Consider the following 26,749-nt stretch of genomic DNA (forward strand, 5'->3'; position numbering starts at 1 on the left):
AAACAGAGACACTAAGCAACTCAGTGAGACCCTGTCTCTAAATAAAATATAAAATAGGGCTGGGGATGTGGCTCAGTGGTTGAGTACCCCTGAGATCAATCCCAGTACCCCAAAAAATAAAAAATAATGCATACAAAAAAATAGTGCCAAAACACAGGTGATAAAAATATATGCAATTAGAAGTGGGCCTATGAAATATTTTAATTTATTATTCTTTAAGATACATTTAAATAACTTCTACATATCCAACTTCTGCTCACCTACTTGGTGAGACCACAATGCGTGAAAAGGCAGCTGGTAGCAGTGAGGGCCTTTACCTTCCCCCTTTAACACTGGCCTTCAGCTAAGCCTGAAGAGTTTGTGACACATGCAAAGAAGAGAGGCATTTATTTTTAATCAGAGGCATTTATTTTGTGTCTGAACAGAAGCATCAGGCAGGTGGTGCCTGTTACCACACAGTGACACTGTTTCCAAATTAGTACTTCTCTTACCGCAGGGAGGAAAACAGCTTCCCAATGCAGCTTTGCAGAGGCAGGAGGATAACCAGAACCACCATTCCCGCAAGACATGATATTCCTATTTCCATCCAGAGAAGGGCAGTCACAGCAATGGCCTGCAGCGGCCCCGCCCACAGAAAGTGTAAAAAGATTGTCACCTTCAAAGGAAAAGACAACATGTTCTTAGGACTAGATAAAAAAAGATTACAAAAAAAAAAAAAAAATCCAGTACGAACACGGCACAGAAATGCTCTGCTCCAAAAATGACCAGAGCGGACTTCAAACCTGTGAGGTGGAAATTCAAGTGTCTCTTGCAGATGAAGCCATGTGGGGCCACAGAGGGCCTTCAGGCCCTTTCAAGAGCACTTGACTGGAAGCAGAAGGAAGACTCTGAACTAGTCTAACTCACAGAGGATCTCAGAACATCCCAGAACTCTGTGTGGCATAATTAGGTCCCATCTCCCCTGGGGCTCCCTAGTACTTTAGGGGGTGCTATACCATGGTACCTGCTACCTTCTCCAGCCACTGCTTAGCTATATAAATACATACATAACTCCTGGACAGGTTTCAAGCTTCTTCAGGAACAAACTAAAATCTTCACCCCTGACATTAAGCAGGGAAGGAGGAAACTTAGTTTATTTTTGATGAATAACTGAAAAAGAAGTGGCCCCTGTGCAAGATAGATTTGACCAGAAGCTAAAATGTCCCATATTTTGTGTTACAACTATTAGGTAAGTGTAAAAAGTAACTGGCTCAATAGAGGAAAGTTGCTTATTCTAACTAGGGACCACCCATTTGGCATTATGTAGCAAAGGATTCCTACAGCCCACCTGCCCCCCAGGAGTTGACCTCTAGAAAAAGAGAAAGACAATTCAGCATGCTGTACCACTGCCACATACTAAGAGTTAAGAAGGGACAATGGAGGACAGCTAGGTGGTCAAGCCAGCTGGGCAGAATCACTGTGGTCTGCATACATATTATTCAAAGATGATGTATGGGACGTGCAAAAAATCCAAACCTGAATCTACAGGATAACAATGTATTCCTGCATCTAAATGATACCAGGAGAAGTGAGATGTACATTAAAAAAAAGCCTCTGTCTTACGTCCTCAAAAGAATACTGGTCTACACCAAAAACCTGGCATCACAATAGGTTAAACTAAAAAAGAGGCACGCATGGAAAAAGGCGCCCCTGGAGTTACCTGGTCAAACTTGTTCACATCATTGGACAACAGGTTGACTATCTGGCCTGTGGTCGTCTTCCCCATGGCCATGTTACTAAGACGAAGTGCCTGGAGGAAAAGAGGAGAGGGGAGAATCGTATTGCTAGGTGATACTGCATCGCATGTAGAAAACAGCACATTTTCCTGGGGACTTGTGCATTGTAAAGGCCAAGGTGACTCTTGACAGCAGCTTTAAGAAGGGCTCCAAGCAGCTGTGGTATCCAAGGACATCAAAGAAAAGAGAAGGAAGTGGGAAAGATCGCACCTCGCTTTTTAATGAATGTGATTGCATCCAATATAGAAAAGCACGTACACTCACACTGAACCACCTACCAAATAATTCTGAGCCAAGTGAGATAGCCAAAGAAAACAAATTATAGGACTTGGATTATAAATATGGAATGAGTAACTGTGCATCCACAGAGGAGGAAAGCAACGTGCATGCACTGCACTGTGCGTCCCCTCAACCAACATGTGGCTCTCCCAGCCACTTTCATCTAGGGCACTGCAATCACCCCACACACACACACACACACACACATGCTAGCCTCCACCTTGGGACAACAGACAGGGCACAGAGGCAGCAGCCTACCACAGCACTGCACACCACAGGGCTGGGTCTCAAAACAGGCTGCCCAATGCCCCCACATGGCTTGCCCTCTCAGCCACATCTCTGAAAGCGATTGCCTCTATCTGGGTTCCCCCTGCTGGCACCACCACCATCTTTAGTTAGGGAAACTTCCATCTTAAGATACCTGTTGGGCCTAGAAGCCTAACATCAAGGTACCTACAGATATGAAGCTGCCAAGGCCACCCACTAGGGACATGCCTACTTCCATCTAGAGATAATAGCTAGAATCTGTAAGACCATCACCAAGGTCCCCGCAGGCTTGGTTCCAGCAGAGGTATCCCTGCTAGCCCACATCTCGATTCCTCTTTCACTCTTCCTGTGATCTTCACTCTATATTCTCACCTCCTACCTCATAAACCCCACATCCGACACCCCACACCACCCCTGCTCTCTCACTGTCCACCGTTAGAAACTGTAGACCCTTATGCAAACCTACTGTTTATATCGTAAGATTAATCTAACACATCATTTCTGTTTATTGCAACAAAACTGTAACTGTTTAAATAGGAGGTATTTGGTTTAAGGCTGCACGTTGTTCACACTGGGTGCTGTAAATACTGATCTCTCCTTCAGAGGTGAGGTATTGGTATCCTGCAGGGACACTATAAGATTATAGGGTAGAAACTGTAATACCCTGGGGATCTGCACTGCTAGAGGAAGACACATGGACAACATGAAGGGAAGAAGGTGCCCCCAACAAACCAAGATGTACAATAATAGAATTCATTGACAGCACAGTAGATGAAATGTCACAGAAGTTGTTCAGAATGTACATAATTTAAATGATCTGCAAACCAAAAATGCTCTTATGAGCGCAAACATAAGCAACAATTGCTCACTCCAACAAAGAGATAAGATAGAGATACAGGTAGTAAAAGATTACTTCAAGAATAAAGAGATTCTGGGAAAGAAAAAAAACAAAACAGAAATCCTTGAAATGAAGGAAACAATAAACGAAATAAAAAATTCAACAGAAAGCATCACTAACAGACTAGGTCACATGGTAGACAGTGCCTCAGGCAATGAAGACAAAACATATAATCTTGAAGATAAAGTTGACCACATAATGAAGATAAGAAACCACAAACAAAACCTCCAAGAACTATGGGATAACATGAAAAGACCAACTCTAAGGATTATCAGGATAGAGGAAGGCAGAGATATACAAACTAAAGGAATGCACAATTTCTTCAGAATTTCCCAAACATGAAGAATGAATTGGAAAATCAAATATAAGAGGCTTACAGGACACCAAATGTACAAAATTACAACAGATTCACAACAAGGCACATTATAATGAAAATGCCTAGCATACAGAATAAGGATAGAATCTTAAAAGATGCAAGAGGAAAGTTTCAGATCACGTATCGGGGGAGACCAATTCATATCTCAGCAGATTTCTCAACCCAGACCCTCAAAGCCAGGAGATCCTGGAACAACATACACCAAGCTCTAGAAGAAAACGGGTGCCAACCAAGAATCTTATACACAGCAAAATTAAGCTTCAGATTTGATGATGAAATTCAAAACCTTCCATGATAAACAAAAGTTAAAAGAATTAACAATGAGAAAGTCTGCAATAAAGAACATTCTCTGCAAAATATCCAATGAGGAGGAAATGAAAACAACAATGAAAGTCAGCAAAGGGAAAAACTCCACTAAAGGAAAAGCCAATCAAAGGAGAAATCAAGTCAAGTTAAAAACCAAAAATGAACCAAAATGACTGGGAATACAAACCATATTTCAATAATAACCCTGAATTTTAATAGCCTAAACTCATCAATTAAAAGACATAGACTGGCAGATTGGATTTTAAAAAAACAACAACAATATGCTGCCTTCAAGAAACTCATTTCATAGGAAAAGATATCCATAGACTGAAGTTGGAAGGATGGGAAAAAACATGGATCACGTAAACAAGCCCTCATATTAGATCAAGTGAATTTCAAACCAAAGTCAGACTGAAGGGATAAAGAAGGTCATTTTATACTGCTTAAGGGAATCATACACCAACAAGACATAATAATCATAAATACCTATGCTCCAAACAATGAAGCATCTACATATATCAAATAAACCCTTCGCAATTGCAAGAATCAAATAGACCACAACACAATAATACTGTGTGTGACTTTAATACAACTTTCTCATCACTGGATAGATCTTCCAAATAAAAAACTAAACAAAGAAACTATAGAACTAAATAATACAATCAATAATTTAGACTTAACAGACATAGATAGAATATTTCATCCATCAACAAGTGAATACAGTTTTTTCTCAACAGCACATGGATCGGATCCTTCTCTAAAACAGACCATGTCTATCAGACCATAATAAATTAAATTAAAAATCAATGATAAAATAAAAAATAGAAGCTACTCTAACACCTGCAGACTAAACAATACGCTATTGAATGATGCACAGATACCAGAAGACATCAAGGAGGAGATTAAAAAAATTATTAGAGGTAAATGACAATTCTGATACGACATTACCAAAATCCCTGGGACACTGTGAAAGCAGTGCTAAGAGGAAAGTTTGTTGCATTGAGTCCATTCATCAGAAGAATAAGAAGTCAACAAATATAGGACTGACATTACATCTCAAAACCCTAAAAAAAAGAAGAACAAATCAACACCAAAAGTAGTAGAAGATAGGAAATAATTAAAATCAGGACTGAAATCAATGAAATTGAAACAACAGAAACAATTGAAAACAAAAAGCTAGTTCTTTGAAAAAAATAAATAAAATTGATAAACCTTTAGTCACCCTAACAAAAAGGAGAGAGAAAACTCAAATTACTATTATCCGTGATGAAAAAGGAAATAACAGACACTTGAAATACAGAAGATAAATAGAAACTATTTTAAAAATTTATATTCCAGTAAAATGGAAAATATCGAAGACCCCTCCAAATTTCTAGAGGCATAATAACTGCTCAAACTGAAGCAGGAGGATATACAAAATTTAAACAGATCAATTTCAAGCAAGGAAACAGACGACGCCATCAAAAGCCTACAAACCAAGAAAAGCCCCAGGACCAGATGGGTTCTCATGCTAGTTCTACAAGGCCTTCCAAGAAGAACTAACACCAATACTCCTCAAATTATTCCATGAAGAGAAAAGGAGGGGACCCTTCCAAACGCATTCTATGAAGCTAGTATCACCCTGATACCCAAATCAGACAAAGATATCAAAGGAAAGAAAACTTTAGACCAATATCCCTGATGAACATAGACACAAAAATTCTCAATAAAATTCTGGCAAAGAACATAAAAAAAAAAAAAATAGCACACCATGATGAAATGGGGTTCATCCCAAAGATGCAAGGTTGGCTCAACATCCGAAAATCAATAAACGTAATAAATCACCATCAATAGACTTAACGACAAGAATCATATGATTATCTCAATACAGACAAAGCATTTAACAAAATACTGCACCTCTTCATACTCAACACTAGAAAAACTAGGAATAGTAGGAACATACCTCAACATTGTAAAAGCTATCTATGCTAAGCCCCAGGCCAACATCATTCTAAATGGAGAAAAATTGACGGCATTCCCTCTGGAACAAGACAGGGATGCCCTCTTTCACCACTTCTATTCCACACAGTCCTTGACACTCTAGCTAGAGCAATCAGACAGATGAAAGAAATTAAAGCGATACACATAGGAAAAGAAAAACTCAAACTATCACTATTTGCTGATGACATCATTCTATACCTAGAGGATCCAAAAAATTCCACCAGAAAACTTCTAGAACTCATAAATGAATTCAGCAAAGTAGCAGGATATAAAATCACTACCATTAAATCAAATGCATTTCTATACATAAGTGATGAATCCACTGCAAGAGAAATTAGGAAAACCACCCATTCACAATAGCCTCGATAAATAAATAAATAAGTCACTTGGGAATTATTCAAACAAAAGAGGTTAAAAAAAAAAAAAAAACCTGTACAATGAAAACTACAGAACTCTAAAGAAAAAAACTGAAGAAGATGGAAAGATCTCCCATGCTCCTGAATAGGCAGAATTAATATTGTCAAAATATCCATACTACAAAACTGTTATACAGATTTTTAATTTTTAATTCCTATTAAAATCCCAATGACATTCTTCATAGAAATAGAAAAGGAAATCATGAAATTCATTTGGAAAAATAAGAGACCCAAGATAGCCAAAGCAATCCTTAGCAAGAAGAGTGAAGCAGGAGGCATCACTATACCAGACCTTAAACTATACTACAGAGCAATAGTTACAAAAACAGCATGGTGTTGACACCAAAATGGACTTGTAGACAAATGGTACAACACAAAGGATACAGAGACAAACCCACATAAATATGGTTATCTCATATTAGAAAAAAAGCACCAAAAACATTCACTGGAGAAAAGATAGCCTCTTCAACAAATCGTGCTGGGAAAACTGGAAATCCATATGTAGCACAATGAAATTAAACCTATCTCTCATCTTGCACAAAAATGAACTCAAAGTGGATCAAAGATGTAGTCACTAGAACAGAGACCCTGTACCTAAAAGCAGAAAAAAAAAAAAAAAAAAATAGGCCCAAATCTTCACCATGTTGGCCTAGGATCTGACTTCCTTAACAAGACTCCTAAAACATAAGAAGTAAAATCAAGAATCAATAAATGGGATGAATTCACACTAAAATGCTTTTTCTCAGCAAAAGAAACAATCAATAACATGAAGAGAGAGCCTACAGAATAGGAGAAAATCTTTACCACATGCACATCAGATAGAGCACTAATCTCCAGGACATATAAAGAACTCAAAAAAATTAACAACAACAAAAAAAACAAATAACCCAATCAATAAATGGATTAAGGAATTGAACAGATACTTCACAGAAGAAGAAGAAATACAACTGATCGTCAAACATATGAAAAAAATGTTCATAATCTCTAGCAACTAGAAAAATGCAAATCGAATACTCTAAGATTCCAGTTTTCTCCAGTCAGAATGGCAATTATCAAGAATACAAGCAATAATAAGTGTTGGCGAGGATGTGAGGAAAAAGGTACACTCACACATTGCTGGTGGGACTGCAAATTGGTGCAAACACTATGGAAAGCAATATGGAGATACCTCAGAAAACTTAGAATGGAACCACCATTTGACCCAGCCACCCCACTCCTCAGTTTATACCCAAAGGACTTAAAATCAGCATAGTACATTTACAGCCACATCGATGTTTATATCAGTTCAATTTACAATAACTAAATTATGGAACCAACTTAGATGCCCGTCAACAGATAAATGGATAAATATATACACAATGGAATATTACTCAGTCTTAAAGAAGAATAAAATTATGGCATTTGCAGGTAAATGGATGGAACTAGAGAATATCATGTTAAGTGAAATAAGTCAACCCCAAAAAACCAAAAGCCAAATGTTTTCTCTGTAAGTGGATGCTGATCCATGGGCAGGGGGTAGGGGGGTATAGTGGTAAGGGAAGAATAAAGGAACTTTGGTTTGTGTGGAGGGGAGGGAAGGGATGGGCAGTGGGGATGGGAAGGACATCACTACCCTACATCATGTATGATTCCACTACTGGAGTAACTCTGCACCATGTACAGCCAGAGGAACGAGAAGTTGTGCTCCATTTGTGTCAAAAGGCATTCTGCTGTCATGTATAACTAATTAGAACTAATAAAAAATAAATTAATTAATTTTCAAAAGTAAAAAACAAAAACAAAAAATCTGTCAGTAACTATCTATCAGTAACTCTCAGTGTGGTGTCATTCAAACACCCGGAGTCTTGCTTCCCTCATTCTGTGAATGGAAATTCTAGATCCTCACCCTGCCTGGATCACAAAATCCCAACAAGAGAGATGACCAGTCATTACTGAGCATCTTCTAGGAGGAGGACACCAGGGGTCCCCACAGACAGGACAACTGATGAGCCACGTCTTCCCATCTCCAGAGACAGCACCAGACATGCACACAAACACCTGTGATTCAGAGGGAGGTGACGGTCAGCACGCTGGCCCAGTAAACTGGGAAGAAGGTGCCCACTGAGGGGCACTGTGAGCAGGAAGGGCCCTGGGTGCCAAGGAGAAGAAACTGTACAGAGAAAGGAGGCCAGAGTCTGGGAGAATGGGGAAGGGTGAGGGTGTGGTCTTTACGTGACAGTGAGAAACTCAGGCAGAGGAAACTGTAGAAGTGACTGACCAGGAGATGCCTGGAGAGGGGGCGCATGGGGGGCTGCCACAGTAGCCCAGGCAAGAGGACGGCACTGTGTGGATGGGAGGGAGGGGCCAGGTGCACTTAAAACACTTCAAGCAAACAAAGCGAACCACCTACAAAATATACCTGCGAGTGTGCTGTGTGTGTGCACGTGTGTGCATGTACGTGTCCGTGTGTGCGTGTGCGTATACATACACAGGCATTCCAGGAAAAACTCACTGTGTCTTAATTACTGAAATCTATCTGAAAATATTTTTGAGACCAATGTCACACACAAACACACGTCAGCTGCATGCAGAAAATATACCGCAGGTTTTAAAGGAGTAGATATTTGAGAGCTAATTGTAATAGTGAAAATAGGACCAAACGGCCACCAAATTTGATCTTAAACTGATCATTTTTAAGAAACTTCAAAGGCAACTGTCCAACTTGAACTGCTGTTCACACACTATCACTGCTGCTTACTAGGGGTAAGAGGGCACTGACTGGTGACAATCTGTGCCAAAGACACAGCTCCTCTGGGTGGCGGGGGCTGCTTGCCACCAGGCACATCTGGGATGGAGGTGGACTGAAGGCCAGGCTCTACCGGCTCCAGCACTCAGGCGGCAACAGAAGTTAAGGAAGGTAACGAGGGTCCTGCAGTCAACCCAGAAACCGAGACTCTGTCAAAATAAAGTCTGTCACACTCCTGCTGGGATAAGAAAAAACGTTCAAGAAGACGCAGAACACCACGCCTGGGCTTCCGGCCACCAACGAGCAACGGGTCTGGTCAACGGGTCTGGTTTCGCCTTCCACTGCAAAATCACACACTTGGACACAACAGAGGAAGCAGCCGTCTGTCCTTAGGTACTGAACCACAGGCACCCGGGGCCTGAGCACTGACCGAAGGAAATATGGGAGGTGGCCCCAAACAGGCTGGCTTTCTGCCTGGGGCGTTTTCTACCAGCACAGAACTGTAGTTTCCCCAAGTCAAGGAAAAAGAGATGGTTGTTCCAAGTTGCATAAGCTTCTGGGATTTGTGGGCCAGAGCTGCAGAGGGGTGGGGGGGGGGGAGGCCCCAGGAGTCTCTGTAGGATTTACCAAAGATAATTTGCCAAGAGCTTGACTGTCCATGGACAGATCAAGGCCCAAGCAGCCCAGGACCAAAGGGAGCTGGAGGTCATGCAGTGGTAGGAGGTGCCAGGTTCTGCCCAACTAGAAAGAAAAGCTCCCCATGAGGGTGTTCTCGGGATGCCAGGGAGGCCACGCATTAGAAATAAAGATCTCACTCAAGAGTCAGAGTCCTCCTTGGACCGAATTCAAATGTTAACACATGAGACACACGGACAGAAGCGAGGCTCACGGGATCAACGTGACAAAAACAAACCCAATGCCCTGCGATCCACATTCCCTATAATGTAAGACTCAGGACGCTCAAACAGAGAAACAACTATCACACATGCAAAAAAACAGAAAGACGTGACCGGACAGCAGAGGGGGAAAAGTCAACAGAAACAGACACTGAGGTGGACCCAGGTGGGGAACTAGTAGATGAGAATGATGAAAACCACCATTACAAAAGATTTCAAGGCGTTAAAGAAAATACGGTTATAACAAGTGAACAGGTGATTTCGGGAAAGAGATGGAGACAATCAAAAAGAAACCAAATGGAAATTCTAGAACTGAAAAGTAAAATATCTGAAGTGAAAAAGTTGATTAGTTAACATTAATAGAAGATAAAGTTTCATTGATCTTTTCCCTGAGTCACCAACTCTTATTTCTGTAATTTACAATCTGAAGAAAACTCAGAGAAATGGGTGAAGGAAAGAACAAAGTGTGTGTGAGTTCTGTGGGAGAATATGAGCACTGCGATACGCGTGTAATTGGAATCCTAGGAGGAGAGGATAAAATGGGAAAGAAAAACTGTCTGCCAAAAACATGGCTGGAGGGCTAAGGGTGTGTGTGGTTCAGTGGAAGGCACTCGCCTGGCGCCTGCAAGGCCCTGGGTTGGATCCCTCGCGCTGCAAACGTACCCCCTGCCCCTACCACCTCCTAGTTTTGTTAAAGTGCATACTTAATCCTATCAAATGCCTAGAAGGATAAAAACAGGAAGACTGAAGGTGCATACCTATAATCTCAGTAGTTTGGAAGGCTGAGGCAGGAGGATTGCAAGTTCACAGCCAGCAACAGCAAAGTTGAGGTACTGAGCAACTCAGCGAGACCCTGTCTCTAAATAAAATATAAAACAGGGCTGGGGATGTTGAGTGCCCCTGAGTTCCATCCAAAATAGGGCTCGGTGGTTGAGTTCCATGCCCAGCACCACCACCTACCCACCTCCAAATAAAACCACCAGAAAGACCTGTGCCCAGGTACCTCATGGCCAAACCACTGAAACCAGAAAGTAATAGACAATGTTGAAAGCCACCTGAGAAAAATGATGGCTGCACCCAGGGAACAAGTGACAGCTGACTCACCAGAAACAATGGAGACAAGACAGTCCCTAGCCCTGGAGACAAGAATCCAGCCTAGAATTCTACACCCAACAACAACATCCTTCCAAATATGAAGGTGAAATTAAGACATTTTTAGATCTAAAAAGGCTAAGAGAATTCAGTACCAACCCAACTGAGCTATGGAAACAACACAACAGCATTGTTCAAACAGAAGGGAAAAGATACAAGATGGAAACCCAGAAGGGCACAAAGAGAAACCCAAAGGACAATACATGGTTAAATATAAAAGAGCGCATTTTTTCCTTTTAATTGTTTTTTTTTTTCCTTAATTGTAGATGAACGCAATACCTTTATTTTGTCTATTTATTTTTATGTGGTGCTGAGGATTGAGCCAGGGTCTCACAGATGGGAGGTAAGCGCTTTACCGCTGAGCCACCAACCAGTCCCCTTTTAATTGTTTTTGAAACACAACAGGCTGTTTAAAGCAAAAATGGTAACACTGCATTGTGAATGTAGACTTAAAACACATAGCAACAAGAACACAAAGGGCAGGGCAAGGTAGTTGGGTGCAGTGACAAGTGCCTATAGTCACAGCTACTCCAGAGGCTGAGGCAGGAAGATCTCTTGAGCTCAGGAATACTAGGCCAGTTTCTGCAAAGAGCAAGACCCTGTCTCAAAACTACTCAAAAAAAAAAAAAAAAAAAGTGATGATTTTACCACTCTATGCTTCTCACATTTAAAGTAATATAAATACCAAGGCTGCAATAAGTTAAAAATGGTATTTTAATCCTTAAGGTGACATTAAAAGTACAAAGAGAAATATTGCTAAAAAAGCCAATAAAAAAATCAAAATGGAATGCTAAAAGTTATTTGGTTAACCTAAAAGACAAGAATGGGGGCGGGGGGACCAAGAAAACATATTAAAAAATAAATAAATAGCAAGGACAGACAAAGGTTTAAACTAACCAGATGACAGTCACACTGCATATAAATACGCCAATCATTACTTTAAAATGATAGATACTGTCAGACTGGATAAACAAAAAAGGAAAATCCACTATGTACTATAGACAAGAGACTGTTTAACTGTTATAGTGGGTTAACAGTACAGGGATGGGAAAAGAAACCTGGTGGGCTACATTGATAGATGGTGTTAACTGCAGGCCAAGCAATATTACCAGACTAAGAGGACACTTCATCAACACAAAGGAGGCAGCTAACCCCTCCTACGTGTGCCAGGACCACTACAAGAGTTTCAACATACGAAACAAACAAACGAAGCATAGCAAAAGGGGAAAATGGTACAACTCTATAATAATAGCTAGAGATTCCCACATCCATCTCTCAGTAATTGAGAAAATGGAAAAAAAAAATTATTAAGACACAGAAGACTTGCCTGGGGTTGTAGCTCAGTGGTAGAGCACTTGCCCCGAATGCATGAGGCCCTGGGTTCAATCCTTAGCACCACATAAAAAATAAATAAATAAAAATAAAGATAGTGTGTCCATCTATAACTAAAAAAAAAAAAAATTTTTTTTTAAAGATACAAGACTTGAACAACACTGTAACCATCTTAACATGACATTTATGGACCCCACACCCAACAACTGCTCAACAGTTTTTTCAAGTACACATGGGAAATTCCCCTGTGTGCATAAAACATATCTCAATAAATTTCTAAACATAAAAATGAAATGTTGAATGTTCTCTGATGATAAAATTTTAAAAAACAGTAAGATCTTTAAAAGCCCAAATATTTGGAAATTAACATTTTTCTAAATAACCATGTGTCAAAGAAGACATCTCAAGGGAAGCCAAAATTTTTGTTAAAGCAGTGAAGTAAGAAATTTTTAAAGAAATGATAATGAAAATATATTTTATTATAATTTGTGGGACACAATTAAAACAAGTCATTCAGAGGAGACTTCTGGCTTTAAATATTTTACATTGAAGATGAACACATAAAATTGATGGTCTAAGGTGCTACCTAAGACCAGGACCAGGACCAGAGAAATAAACAGACACAGAGAAAAGCCATCTTCTCATGAGCCCCTGAGACACACGAGACAGGAAAACAACCTCACAGAGTAAGAATTATTTCTAATTCACAAACAAGAAAACACTCTCAAAGTCCTGCCCAACAAAGGAAGGGCACTCAATTTTGCCTTCTTTCCTTTTTTTTTCCTTTTCTTTTCTTTTCTTTTAGCAGTAAAAGAGCCCAGGGTTTAATTTTGTTAACTATTTTCAGCTTCTATTCCCTTATTCCCTCTCTTCCTTCTCTCCCGATGAAGAGGTACACTCTCCCTTTAAGACTAAAATGTTCTTTCTTTTAATGAGTAAAGTTACCATAGTTTCCCATTAATATAGAAATTTCAAGTTTGGTGCAAATAAAATGTATTTGGTATAGTTCAAGACAATTCACGTTCAAACAACATAAAGAAAATAAATGCAAATCAATGCATGGTTCAACACTTCTTAAATTGCATAAAAGGCATGATTTGGTTAAATTTGTTTTTCTTCTGAGAGTAAAACAGTTTTGTCATGAGAACAATAAAAGGCAGACAAAACAAACTGGAATCAACACCTGCATTATAAAAGCCAGAAGGAGGGTTAGTGTGTAACTTTTAATAAGTCATGAGCACCTAAATAGAAATAAAAATTATTAATCTAATAATAATTTTTTAAAAGTTGACAAGGGTAGGGTGTAGTTCAGTGGCAGAGCGCCTGCCCAGCACTCACAAGGCCCTGGGCTCAATTCCCAGACTGTAAAGAAAGGGAGGAAGGAAAGAGGAAAAAATACTGCAAGAACTTGACAAAAATGCAAATGGCTAATGAATATATGCAAATACTCAAATTATTACTCAATGCTATATAAATAAAGCAACTAAGCAGTATTTTTTTTAAAAACTTATGAAACTGATAAAATCACAAAGATTTTTTTTCAAAATGTAACATCCAATCTGAGCAAGGACATGGGGTCATCTCATACCACAGGGGAGAATATATATAGTTAACAACTCTTTGGGAGCAAACCGGTCTGTCAAAAGCCTTAAATTGTGTGCAACGTGAGAAATCAGAGATGTGTTCAGAGCTTTAGCTTTAATCCCATTCACTAAAGCTACAGTTTATAATACAGAAAACACTAGAAAACAGTCTAAATGTTTAATTATCGGTCATACTAGAATCCACGTGGCCATGAAGAATAATACCATGAACTTGCTATCAAAGAAGAGATGGCCATCAAGGGCTCCTGCTGAGAGCAGGCCAGATGATACCCTGGGGGCTATCAGAGATCTCTGTCTTCTAAATCAAACATTGATTTATCAACTTTAAAAACATAAATCAGGGCTGGGGTTGTGGCTCAGCGGTAGAGCGCTCATCTCACACGTGTGAGACCCTGGGTTCGATCCTCAACACCACATACAAAAATAAACAAGTGAAATAAAGGTGTTGAGTCCAACTCCAACTAAAAAATAAATATTAAAAAAAAAAAAAACATAAATCAAGCAGGGCACAGTGGCACATGCCTGTAATCACAGTGGCTTGGGAGGCTGAGGCAGGAGGATCCTGAGTTCAAAGCCAGCCTCAGCAAAAAGTGAGATGCTAAGCAACTCAGTGAGACCCTGTATCTAAATAAAATATAAAACAGGACAGGGTATGTGGCTCAGTGGTTGAGTGCCCCTGAGTTCAATCCCCAGTATTGCCCCCCCACACACAAAAAAAGTAGTATCTCATTCATTTAGGGGTGGGGGGGAAACCTGATTCCTCTTTCTTAATTATTTTAATCAGTAAATATGAAACAGAAAACCCAAGTGTGCACACATAAACATGACCATCCAAGGAATGGGGGAGGGGTCCCAAGCTGATGGAATATATTCTCCCTCTAGAAATTCAATCTTTGTCTTAATAGAAAACCTCTAAAAATGCTTCTCTAAAAGTCCTCTTAAAAGAGGCTCCACTCTGCTCATCTACGCGGTATAGAATCCTCACTACCAACTCACTCCCCCAGCCCTGTGGGTGCTCCTCCCAAAGCACTCCACTGGCCATGCTCTTTGGATTTGCATAGTTTGTCATTTTACACACCTTGTCCCTTACAATGTGCTGTTCCTTCAAATTCTTGTCAGACTCTTTCCCATTTCTTACTACTGTTTTTGGAGGGCTCAAGAGTATTTTAAGTCAAGTCAGAATAAGTAGGCTCCAAATAGAATAGGTTAGCACCCAAGAATTTCTTGTATTTGGGCTCAATTCCTGATTGGTGGCCCTCCCCCAGCTGAATTTGTCAGATAATGCAGTTTCCAGGTAAACTGGGCATCACTGCAACAGGCATCTAAAAAGAGTATGTTCAGCTCACTCGAAGCAGAAAATTGCCTGTATTTTTCCAATATGGTCGGCCAGAGCTGCCTGGTCATGCTGCCACACCTGTTCCTGATTGCACAATCTAAAGACATTCATTGCTTTGAGGAGCGGACCCAGGAACTGCCCAATATCCTCCATCCACAAACTTTGCTGTGGTTCTGTAGAAGAAAAAAATGAGTCAAGGAAATGAAAAACAAAGCCTGCACCAAATCAACAACCTGATGTGCCCTATAATCTGACAGCCCTGCTGGCCGCTGGGGTTTGTTTTGGTTTTGCCGGTTTTCGTGGCTGGCACACAAGCAGGCAAACCTGTAGAGAAGTCCCCTGCAAGCTTTGAAGGATGTGACATTACCTCCTAGGGGCACCCCCAGTTTCACCCTGCTGCTAGCTTTTTGCATGACATCACTATGACCTACTGGAGTTAAGAGGTCAGAAATCCACTCACAGGGCTGACCAGCCAGACCTGGCCTTGGATAAATAAGCCTCCACATGTGAGGGCCACAACGCACACCCAAGAGCCACTCCACCTATGGAGGGCCCTGTGATACCTGTTCTGAGGTAGGGCTGAGAATCAGGCACTGGCCACTTCTAAAAACACAGGAGAGATGAATTCAGCAGGAGGAGCTGCTCCACCTCCCCTCACCTCATCCCCCCTGAGGCCAGAGAAAGGACTCCTTCAAGGCTGCCTGAGGCCTTGACCCAGGCCTCTCCAATGCCCTCGGGTCCCAGGGGCTCTGCAATCCTGGCAGGATTGGGGGAAAGCAGAGCATGGCAGGCCCCCACTGACAGCTTCTACACAGGGTCCCCAACAGTTTGCTGGTAAAGGTGCTAGATGAAATCACTACTCCCCAAAGGGGACCAGAATGTCACCATACTGGGAATCTTTGAGAAATCCTTGTTACAGAACTAAAATAGGTATTTTGTGGAGTAAATGGTGGTCAACATATATTGTCACAGAAACTGCACTTTAATTCATAAGCTCATCTAACATCCATGGAGAAAACAGGTGGCACATTCTGATGGTGGCCTGTTCCGAAGGAGTCCCATCCCAAGCCTTCTACAAGACCTCTCACGCCCCAACCCGACCATCACCAATTTCTGTGTTTGAAAGAGCAGCTGCGGTTGATTGGTAAACCAAACAAGAGAGATGAGCAGGACAAGATGGTCGTGGTGAGGGCCGCAGGAGGAAAACGGAAACTGAGAAGCCCATGAGAAGGCGACCTCAGAGAGAGCAGGAGTGAAGGGTGCAAAGGGAAAGCCTCTCCCATCTAAAAATTACTCGGATATTTTCTGCTTTCTGTTTCTAAAAGAAAAGTACAAAATACAGCCCCCCAAAAAAGGTGTTAATAATCTATTTTCTCAAAAATGGCATGTTTAGTACCAAAAAACTTATATATGGAGCCAATGCCAACTTTTTTTGGGGGGTGGTATTGGACATTGACCTCAGGGGCACTTTACCACAAAGCTACACCCTCGGTCCTTTTTGTTATTTATTTTAAAACACAGTCTCACCAAGTTGCTAAGACTGGACTCAAAATTGCAATCCCCCTGCCTTAGACTCCAGAGCCGATGGGATGACACACGTGGCCATCACACCCAGCCAACTCTTGTACAACAACTATCTTTTAGACCAAGAGTAGTCATAGAAAATAATACTCCCAACGCAGATTCACCATGGTACGTAATTTTACTAAAAATTAGTTGAAATGAGAAAATGTAATCTTCCTTTTTTCCTAATGTATATTTATCAAAGCACTGACCTTGAGCAGTTGGCTATTAGGCCCTCCTAAGGCATCAGTGCACACCTGTAATACCACAAAATTAGCTCTGTCCCTTGTTTATTTACCAACATCACCTTTGAAGTGTTAAAAAGATAAGGAGGTCTATGCAGCAGAAATGAAAAACAGAAGCAAGGACATGCTACAAACTTTATCAAAAGCAGCCATGTCTTTAACTTCTTTCACCAGTAGATACAAAGGAGGAAGCTGCATAGCACCCAGGGCAGGCTCTGCCAGGGCACTCCTTTCTCAGCCCCACATTTCCCTGCTCATTTGTGTAGAAAGATAAGCGTATCAAAGAGCAGCTGTGGGCCAACAGCTGTTACCTGGCAGAGACAGCCAGCCGGAAAATGACCCTGTTCATGCAGCTAATGGGTTCCCCAGGGATAGGAAGCAGGAGAACTTCAAAACAGCCAGGACCTGCAGAGGTGCTGGCTCAGAGCAGGGAGCAGGCAGGCACAGAACCTGAAATCCCTCCTTTCCCTCTGCAGTTAGCTGAGGCCACCTCTACAGATGAGGAGCAGGATACAGGGTCAAGGTATGACCTGAACCTATTAATTAAAAAATTAACCTTGAGGACATTATGTTAAGTTAGGTAAGCCAGTTATAAAAGGACAAAAGCTGATTCCACTTAAATGAGGTACCAAGAAAAGTCAAATTCATGGAGGCAGAAGCAGTAGTTGCCAGGGGCTGGGGGAGCAAGGAGTTAGCGATTAATGGGTCCAGAAATTCAGTTTTCCAAAAGGAAAGAGTTTTGGAGATGGATGTAGTTAATGCCGATAAATATAATAAAACATTATTTTAAATGATAAATTATAAAGCTATATGTATTTTTACCACAATTTTTAAATTTTTTCAATTTTTCATTTAAAAATTTAAAAAACAAAACCAACTACTTGAAGTGAAAGGAAACAGCCATCAACCAGCAATTCTAAACCTGCAAAAATCTTAACAGAATAAAGACCAAAAAAAAAAGTCATACAAAAAGTCAAATTAAAGTTAAAATAAAAGTCAAGTTAAAGTGAAAATAAAGCATAGGCTCTTTATTCACCTCATTGATTGTTTCTTTTGCTGATAAGAACCTTTTTAGTTTGAGTCGATCCCATTTATTGATTCTTGATTTTAATTCTTGCACCAAAAGAGTCTGATTAAGGAAGTTGGGGCCTAACCCCACATGATGGAGATTAGGGCCTACTTTTTCTTCTATTAGATGCAGTGTCTCTGGTTTGATTCCTAGGTTCTTGATCCATTTTGAGTTGAGTTTTGTGCATGGTGTGAGATAGGGGTTTAATTTCATTTTGTTGCACATGGATTTCCAGTTTTCCCAGCACCATTTGTTGAGGAGGCTGTCTTTTCTCCAGTGCATGTTTTTGGTGCCTTTATCTGATATAAGATAATTATAATTTTGTGGGTTAGTCTCTGTGTCCTCTATTCTGTATCATTGGTCTATATGTCTATTTTGGTGCCAATACCATGCTGTTTTTGTACTATTGCTCTGTAGTTTAAGGTCTGGTATAGTAATGCCACCTGCTTCACTCTTCCTGCTAAGGATTGCTTTAGCTATTCTGGGTCTCTTTATTTTCCCAGATGAATTTCATGACTGCTTTTTCTACTTCTATGAGGAATGTCATTGAGATTTTGATCAGAATTGCATTAACTCTGTATACTGCTTTTGGTAGTATGCTCATTTTGATCATATTAATTCTGCCTATCCAAGAGCAAGGTAGATCTTTCCATCTTCTAAGGTCTTCTTTGATTTCTTTCTTTAGGGTTCTGTAATTTTTATAATACAGATATTTCACCTCTTTCATTAGGTTGTTTCCCAAGTTTTGTTGATGTTGTTGTTGGGTTTTTTTTGTTTTATTTTTGTTTTTTTGAGGCTATTGTAAACAGGGTAGTTTTCCTGTTTCCCTTTCTGAAGATTTGTCACTGATATACAGAAATGCATTTGATTTATGCATGTTGATTTTATATCCTGCTACTTTGCTAAATTCATTTACTAGTTCTAGAAGTTTTCTGGTGGAACTTTTAAGGTCTTCTAGGTATAGGATCATATCAACAGCAAATAGTGCCAATTTGAGTTCTTCTTTTCCTATTCGTATCCCTTTAATTCCTTTTGTCTGTCCAATTGCTCTGACCAGTGTTTACCTCTCATACGTCAGAGCACTAATCTCTAAGGTATATAAAGAACTCAAAAAGCTAAGCACCAAAAAAACAAATAACCCAATCAATAAATGGGCCAAGGACCTAAACAGACACTACACAGAAGATGATATACAATCAATCAACAAGTATATGAAAAAATGTTCAGCATCTCTAGCATTAGAGAAATGCAAATCAAAACTACCCTAAGATTTCATTTCACTCCAGTCAGAATGGCAGCTTTTATGAGGACAAACAACAATAAGTGTTGGAGAGGATGTGGGGGGAAAAAGGCACACTCATACATTGCTGGTGGGACTGCAAATTGGTGCAGCCAATATGAAAAGCAGTATGCAGATCTCTTGGAAAATTGGGAATGGAACCACCGTTTGACCCAGCTGTCCCTCTCCTCAGTCTATACCCAAAGGACTTAAAGACAGCACACTACAAGGACACAGCCACGTCAATGTTTATAGCAGCACAACTCACAATAGCTAAACTGTGGAACCAACCAAGATGTCCCTTCAATAGATGAATGAATAAAAAAAAAGTGGCATATATCCTCAATGGAATATTATTCAGCAATAAAAGAGAATAAAATCATGGCATTTGCAGTGTAATGCATTTCACTTTCATATATAAATAAATGGATGAAGTTGGAGAAGATAATGCTATGTGAAGTTAGCCAATCCCAAAAAACCAAATGCCGAATATTTTCTCTCATATAAGGTGACTGACTCATAGTGGGATAGGGAGGGAGAGCATGGGAGGAACAAACCAACTCTAGATAGGGCGGAGGGATGGGAGGGGAACGGAGAGGGCATGGGGTTAGAAATGATGGTGGAATGTGATGGTCATTATAATCCAAAGTATATGTATGAAGACACGAATTGGTGTGAATTTACTTTGTATACAACCAGAGATGTGAAAAATTGTGCTCTATATGTGTAATAAGAATTGTAATACATTCCACTGTCATATATAAATAAATAAATTAAAAATTAAAATAAAAAATAAATCATAGGCATCATCTTCAGCATGCATCTCAGAAAAAGGAAAACAGAGATTCTTGTTGCCTTTTCACTTGCTAAGGGGGCCACAGCCACCCCATCCCTCTTTCCAATCCACTGTCCCTATCACTATCCTCTACAACAGCACACCCCAAACTTTCCCTGAGACACAAATTAAAACATACGGGTTTCCGGAACCTTTCCTTAGATATTCTGATGCAGCAGATCTGGCATGGGCCCAGGACCTGGGCTCTCGCTAATCCCACCTGGGCCTGGAGATAGGACAGGGGACTCTCTCCTAGCATATGCACTCATCCTTTATCTGCTCAGCAAGGAAGTCAAGAGGGCTCGCCCTATAGCTCCCGGGACCACACCCTGCCCTGTACACACAGCTCTGTGCCCCGGACACATCCAGGCTATTAAACTAATGGAGGGATGACTGATCTGACCAGGGCTGAGTAACTGATACCGGACCAGCCCACACTTCCCATGTTCCCATAAACCACACAGAAGGGGACAAAATTATGAGGCAGATGTTTTCAGGCACCAGGTAACGGGCAGTATACAAGACGGATCCCTAAGAGAAGGGATACATACTCAAGAGGTGAACAGCCCCACTCCCCTGGCTCTCAGCCAAGGGACCACTTTTCCAGGTAGGGCAGGGCACGGCAGCCCTGCTGAGCTGAGGAGCACAGGTCAGATGGGGTCAGCTGCAGCAGCGGGCATCTGTAGGCAGGGCACTGACACTGAAGAGGTGTCAGAGACGAAGAGTCCCAGAATTCAGGGGTGGGGAGATTTGCAACAAGTCCTTAAGTAAGGGGTGGGCTACAAAGGCACCCACCCACCCAGGACTCAACAGAGAGCTGGGACTGTGGAGGATCACGAGGTGAACAGAGAGGCTAAAGGTCCAGCAGAGCTGGGGAACTAGAATTTACACATGTAACAGGAGCCCAAGAAAGAGAAAAGCATTAAGAATAAGCCAGAAAAGAAATTTCAATAGATAGAATGATCCAATATTTCCCAAATCTTACGATCATCAAATGAAAGATCCAAGAGGCTCATCATCAAACCCCCAAAAATAAAAATACAAAGTAAATCACACCCAGGATCATTACCATCCTCCTGAAAAATGGTAAAAAAGAGAAAACATGTTAAAACATTCTCCAGAGAAAACAGAAACATTACATACAGGAAAACAAAGATAGACATTATGACTGACTTCTTATCAGAAACAAGGCAGCCAGGGAAATGGGACACATCTTCCAAGCGTGGGCTGGGGGCCCAGAGACTACTGACCCAGAATTCAATATCCAGCACGACTAGCCTTCAAAGAACAAAGACTTCCTCTCTGGCAGACCATATGACAAGAAAGGCAAAGGATGTCTTTCGGGCTGGAAAGACATGATTTCAAATGGAAACTGGGAGCTACAGAAAGGAATGAAGAGCACCAACAACTGTAATTCATGGGTAAAAATGGAAAACTATGGCTTTTGTGCTTCACAAAGAAGAGATGTGAACAGCAAAGCAGCTCAAAAAGACACAGGATTTTACCCAGCAATTCTACTCCAAGGTATCAACCTCAAAGAAATAAAAACCTGAGTCCACAGCAGCTGTCCACAGCAGCTTTACTTCTAACAGCCAATTCTCAGAAACAGGCCAGAAGAGCATTAACATGCGACTGAATCCGCAAGGGTGTTCCAGAGTCAGCAATAAAAAACAAACTAAATAAAAAAATAAGTTACACTGACATAGGTGATAGCAGGAAATAACCTCAAAATAATCCAAATATGCGGAGTATGGTGGCACACACCTTTGATCCCAGCAGCTCAGGAGGATCATAAGTTCAAAGCCAGCCTCAACAACTTAGCGGGACCCTAAGCAATTTGGCAAGACCCTGTCTCTAAATAAAATATTAAAAAGAGGGGCTGGAGTTGTAGCTCAGTGGTAGCACATGCAAGGCCCTGGGTTCAGTCCTCAGCATCACATAAAAATAAATAAAATAAAGGTATTGTGTCCAACTACAACTAAAAAATAAATATTTAAATATATATGGGGGGGCTTGGGATGTGGCTCAGTGGTAATGTACCCCTGGGGTCAATCCTCAATCTAAAAATAATAATAAAAGTAATCAAAATAATCTCAAAAGCCCTTCTCTTTCATTTGTGAGTTTTTAGAAATTAATCTATGATGACAGAAATCTGATCAATGGTCATCTGAAGCTGCGGTAGGGGGTAAGGCTGGAAAGAGGCAGAGCGGAACATTCTGGACTGTAGAAAAGATCAGATCTTGATGGCAGAGCAATATCCGTGTACCGCACAGGCATGGTCAAGACTGAACATGTGCTCATTTAATGTGTAGTTATGGTGTGATATGAGGTGTGCCCCAAAACTCCCGTTAATGCAGGAATATTCAGGGTGAAATGACTGGATGATGAGAGCTAGAACCTCATCAGTCCACCCTGGTTGGAATGGGCTGACTGAGTGACTATAGGCAGGTGGGCCAGGGCTGGAGGAGGCTGGTCACTGGGATGTGCCCTGGAAGGGTGTATCTTCCCTGTGGCCCGTTCCCTCTCCCCTCTCTGTTTCCTGGCTGCTATAATGGAGCAAAGCTCCTCTGGGATGTCCTACCTCATCTAAGGTCCAGAGCAACGGAGTCAGCCCACCACGGACTGAACCTCAAGCCAAAATAAACTTTTCTTCTCCAAGTTGTTCTTGTCAGGTATTTAGGTCACAGCCACAAAAAGCTGACTAACACATGTACGTAAACTACCCTCCTGAGTTGACTCAAAGGAGTCAAGAGAAACAGAATTTCAAGTTATATGAAAACAATCAACTCTCAATATTAAGCAGTATTTCATACACCCCAGACTTACAATTGCTATATATTTAGGTTTACTATTAGTTAACATATTAAACATTTATTTCTGCTTATTATTAGATAACAATGTCCTTACCGTGTCCCACAACTCTAATCTGCTATATGTCTAGAGCCAATTCATGAGAACAAAGCTTCACCAGATGAACAAGATGGTAAATATGAACCAATGAATGGCTGGCCCATGAGAAACTCAGACTGCAACTCCCAGATCCGATACCAAGGTCATTAAGGCCATGTGGACTCCTTACCCATTCATAAGCAGCCACAGGCAGCAAGGCACCAGTAGATGCTTTTCCTAAGTGACAATCCTGGCCATTTATTTCCTTACTCAAAAGCTCCCAGTGACTGTTTCTGTAGATCAAGTGATCCCAACTGCTATAAGCTCAAGATCAAGGTCCTCCACCACCTGGACCCAGTGATCCCTTCTAGACTGACCTCCTGTGCTCTCCTAAATCCTTGCACACGTGGTGCTACCCTCTCCTCTTTTCCATCACCCCCGCTCGAGGCCCCTTCTGCCTAAGATGCCTCCCCTGCACCGTTACAGAATCCTTTACAGAATCCTTCCCTAAACCCTTAAGCAACATGACTATACACCGCTCAGCACCCTGGCTGCCATTCTAGTTATGGGACTGAGGAACTGAGCCCTGACTGACAATAATAAAACAGGAAGGTTGGAACACATGCTGAACACCGGGCACCGTGCTAACTGCTCTGCACAGAGGGACTCGGTGAGTCCTCACCACAACCGTGATTTGAGCACTGTTACCTTCATGGCACAAATGAGAACAAGGCTGCTCAGAGCAGCCGGCCTGAGGCAAAGAGGAAGAGGAAAACTGCACTGCACGTAAAAACGCCCCCACTCCAGAGTCTCAGCTCTACAATGACAGTGCCCCACCTTCTAAGCAATGTGCTTCTTCTGCGCTTTGTGCTTTAGAGAAATTATCTTATTCAGGGGCTCACAACAAACCCATGAAGCAGGTACATTTATCCCCATTTTAAAGATCAGGAAACTGAGGCTCTGAAAAATGAATGGGCTTCTCTAAGATTTTACAGTTGAACAAATGGCAAAACTGGAACTGGAACTCAGGTCTGACTGCTCAGAGTCCACACTTACAATCTCAACCCTAGCCAACCTTCCAGTGTCTTCCACGACGTGCCCAGCACCTGACTCAACACCTGGGCACTCCTCCAGATGAGATTCAGTCCAGACTCTAAGACCCTGGGGGCTGAGAAACAACTACCATCACTGAGTCTTACCCTGCAATTCAACAGCATTAGTTATTCACCTGGAGAAGGGCGAAACCTGTAACCCCATGCTACCCACATGCTACCCTCATGACCTGGAAAGTCTTGGTTACAAGGCATGTGATAGAGTTAAGCTGAGCATATATGTGAGGGCTACTAGGATCACCTGGGAGTTTTTTAAACTCACCACCAATTAAACTGCAATATCTAAGCTTAAAAGCCAGACATCAGTGTGGCTTTAAAGATTTCCTCAAGGGAATCCAATATACAGCACAGTTTGGGAGCCACTGAGCTCTTATAATGTGCACCACACCCCCACGGAGCAGGAAAAATTATCTGAGGAACTTTAGGGTGCAACTGACCCAACTCTGCAGCAGCAGACGCTTTCCTCTGAAAAACAGCCACTTGCTTTGTTAGCTCCAACTCCTAACCATGGAAAATTCAAATAGCTCCTCTTAGATCTTCCCTAGCAAATTAGATTGACAAATTGCCCTTTGATGTGATTAACGTTTCACAAAACCCGGGTCTAATTCATGTTGGTATCAGAAGCAAAACAGAAACAAACTTTCTAGAAGAAAAATAAAGTATTATAAACAATGTAGGAAACACTACTAGGTTATTCTAATTTTGTCAGAATATTAGAAACACCATTAGAGGGACTGGGGTGGTGACTCAGTGGTAGAGCGCTCGCCTAGCATGCATGAGGTACTGGGTTCGATCCTCAGCACCACATAAATATAAAATAAAGAGAGTGTGTCCACCTAAAACTAAAAAATAATAATTTTTTTTTAAAAAAAGAAAACACCATTAGAAAAGAAAGTCCAAGAAGATACTCTCGTTTTCATAAATATCACAGAGTTCCACTTTGACACTACTCTCGTGATCCTCCCTAGACATTTTCAGAAAGGAAATCTAAGCAGAGACTAATAGGCAAAAATTGCTGGTTTTGGAAGACCAAGTCAGTTGAATATTTGCGATTTCTTACTGCCCTGCCTAAATAAAAAGCAATATAGAATCTATAATGAACTAAAACTAGCTATAAATAAAAACAAAACTAAGCCTCTCTGAGAACTACAAACATGATAACATATGGCCCAGACACTGCCAGAACCTTCTACCAACTGCCTTTCCACAATCACCAAGAAAATCCTATATTTATGTTGACAAAACACTGGGCATGTTACTGGGGGAGATCCACAATAAGTGACAAAGGGGAGGCAGAATGTGTGCAGGGAGCCAGCTCACCTTGGAAGTCAAATCAGAGAAAGACAAATCCTCTCCCACAAACCTTCCTTTGGACTGACTCTAAAGAAAGTGAAGACTAGCAGTTTTATCCAGAACAAGAAGTCTAGCCAAGCTGACTCCGCTGGGCAAGATGTCCGCTCCACTTAAGGAGCATCCGAAACCAGCGCCAGCAGGCTCCGTGACTACTTTGGCTTTACCTGGCGATCAGAACAAGCCAAACCATCATCAAAATCCACTCCTCAGAAGCCAGTCTAACACACAAACCATCATGGTTCTCTAACCTGGACCCAGAGTCAGGGAATTCACAGCCGATTAAGCAAAAGGCCTTGGGGATGAGGGGATCTCTGTGCCCCACATGTTTTATAAAACGAAGCAGGATGGCAAGACCATCCTGAGTGCTGAGACCGTTGTCTGCCTCCCAGGAGTGCACACCTTCAGCATTCAGCCTCAGTTCTACCCCAGCCTAAGCCAAGGTCGGGGCTGTTCTTCCTCCATCACAGCCACCTCTTACCCAGTCTGGCCCCCTCCTGTGCTCAAGCCAGGTAAGTAACCCTTTGAGGCCTGGGGATGGACAAGCCCCCTCTTCTGTGTCCCAGTGAAGAAGTAAAGCTGGGAAGCAGGCCACCAGTCCCAGTGTAAAAATGACAGCAAACCTGCTGGAAATGTGACTAGTGACTGATAGAGACTTTCTAAAATGAGTGAGTACAATGTTAAAACACTACTGCCGTGAGAAGCCAGGGTCCTTACCACCATTCTGTTGGAAAACAGCCTGTGTTACATGCTCCCTTTATTTGGTAAAAAATCTGAGACTTGATCCAGAGACCTGAGGAACCTCCACAAACGTCTATGGGCTGTTTTAAGGAACCACCCCCCTGGAGCCACTGACCCAAATAAAAGAAATCTTCTCTTCATGGAATCCTCAAGTTAAACAGAAAAAACATCAGAGATCAAGCAGGAATATAAAATGGTACAGCTGATGGGGCAGTTCCTCAAAAAATTAAAAATAGGCCTATCACATGATCCAGCAATGCCACTTCTGAGTATAGATCCAAAAGAAATGAATTCAGGAACTTAAAGAGAAACCTATGGGTACAC

The 26,749-nt window shown here is 41.4% G+C and overlaps 1 protein-coding gene across 2 annotated transcripts in view; it reads right to left on the reverse strand.

Annotated features, from left to right (window-relative positions):
* The window catches only part of Abcc4 (ATP binding cassette subfamily C member 4 (PEL blood group)), a 224,264-nt gene that overhangs the window by 144,923 nt on the left and 52,592 nt on the right, over positions 1–26,749 (reverse strand). For both annotated transcript variants that reach the window (XM_071611592.1, XM_027938939.3), the window contains 2 exons: positions 1,700–1,789; positions 492–655 (listed from right to left, as the gene is read on the reverse strand). In XM_071611592.1, coding sequence (XP_071467693.1) covers positions 492–655; positions 1,700–1,789 — 254 coding nt within the window. The remainder of the gene's footprint in view (positions 1–491; positions 656–1,699; positions 1,790–26,749) is intronic.

The sequence above is a fragment of the Marmota flaviventris genome, chromosome 4, assembly GCF_047511675.1.
Source record: "Marmota flaviventris isolate mMarFla1 chromosome 4, mMarFla1.hap1, whole genome shotgun sequence".
NCBI lineage: Eukaryota > Metazoa > Chordata > Mammalia > Rodentia > Sciuridae > Marmota > Marmota flaviventris.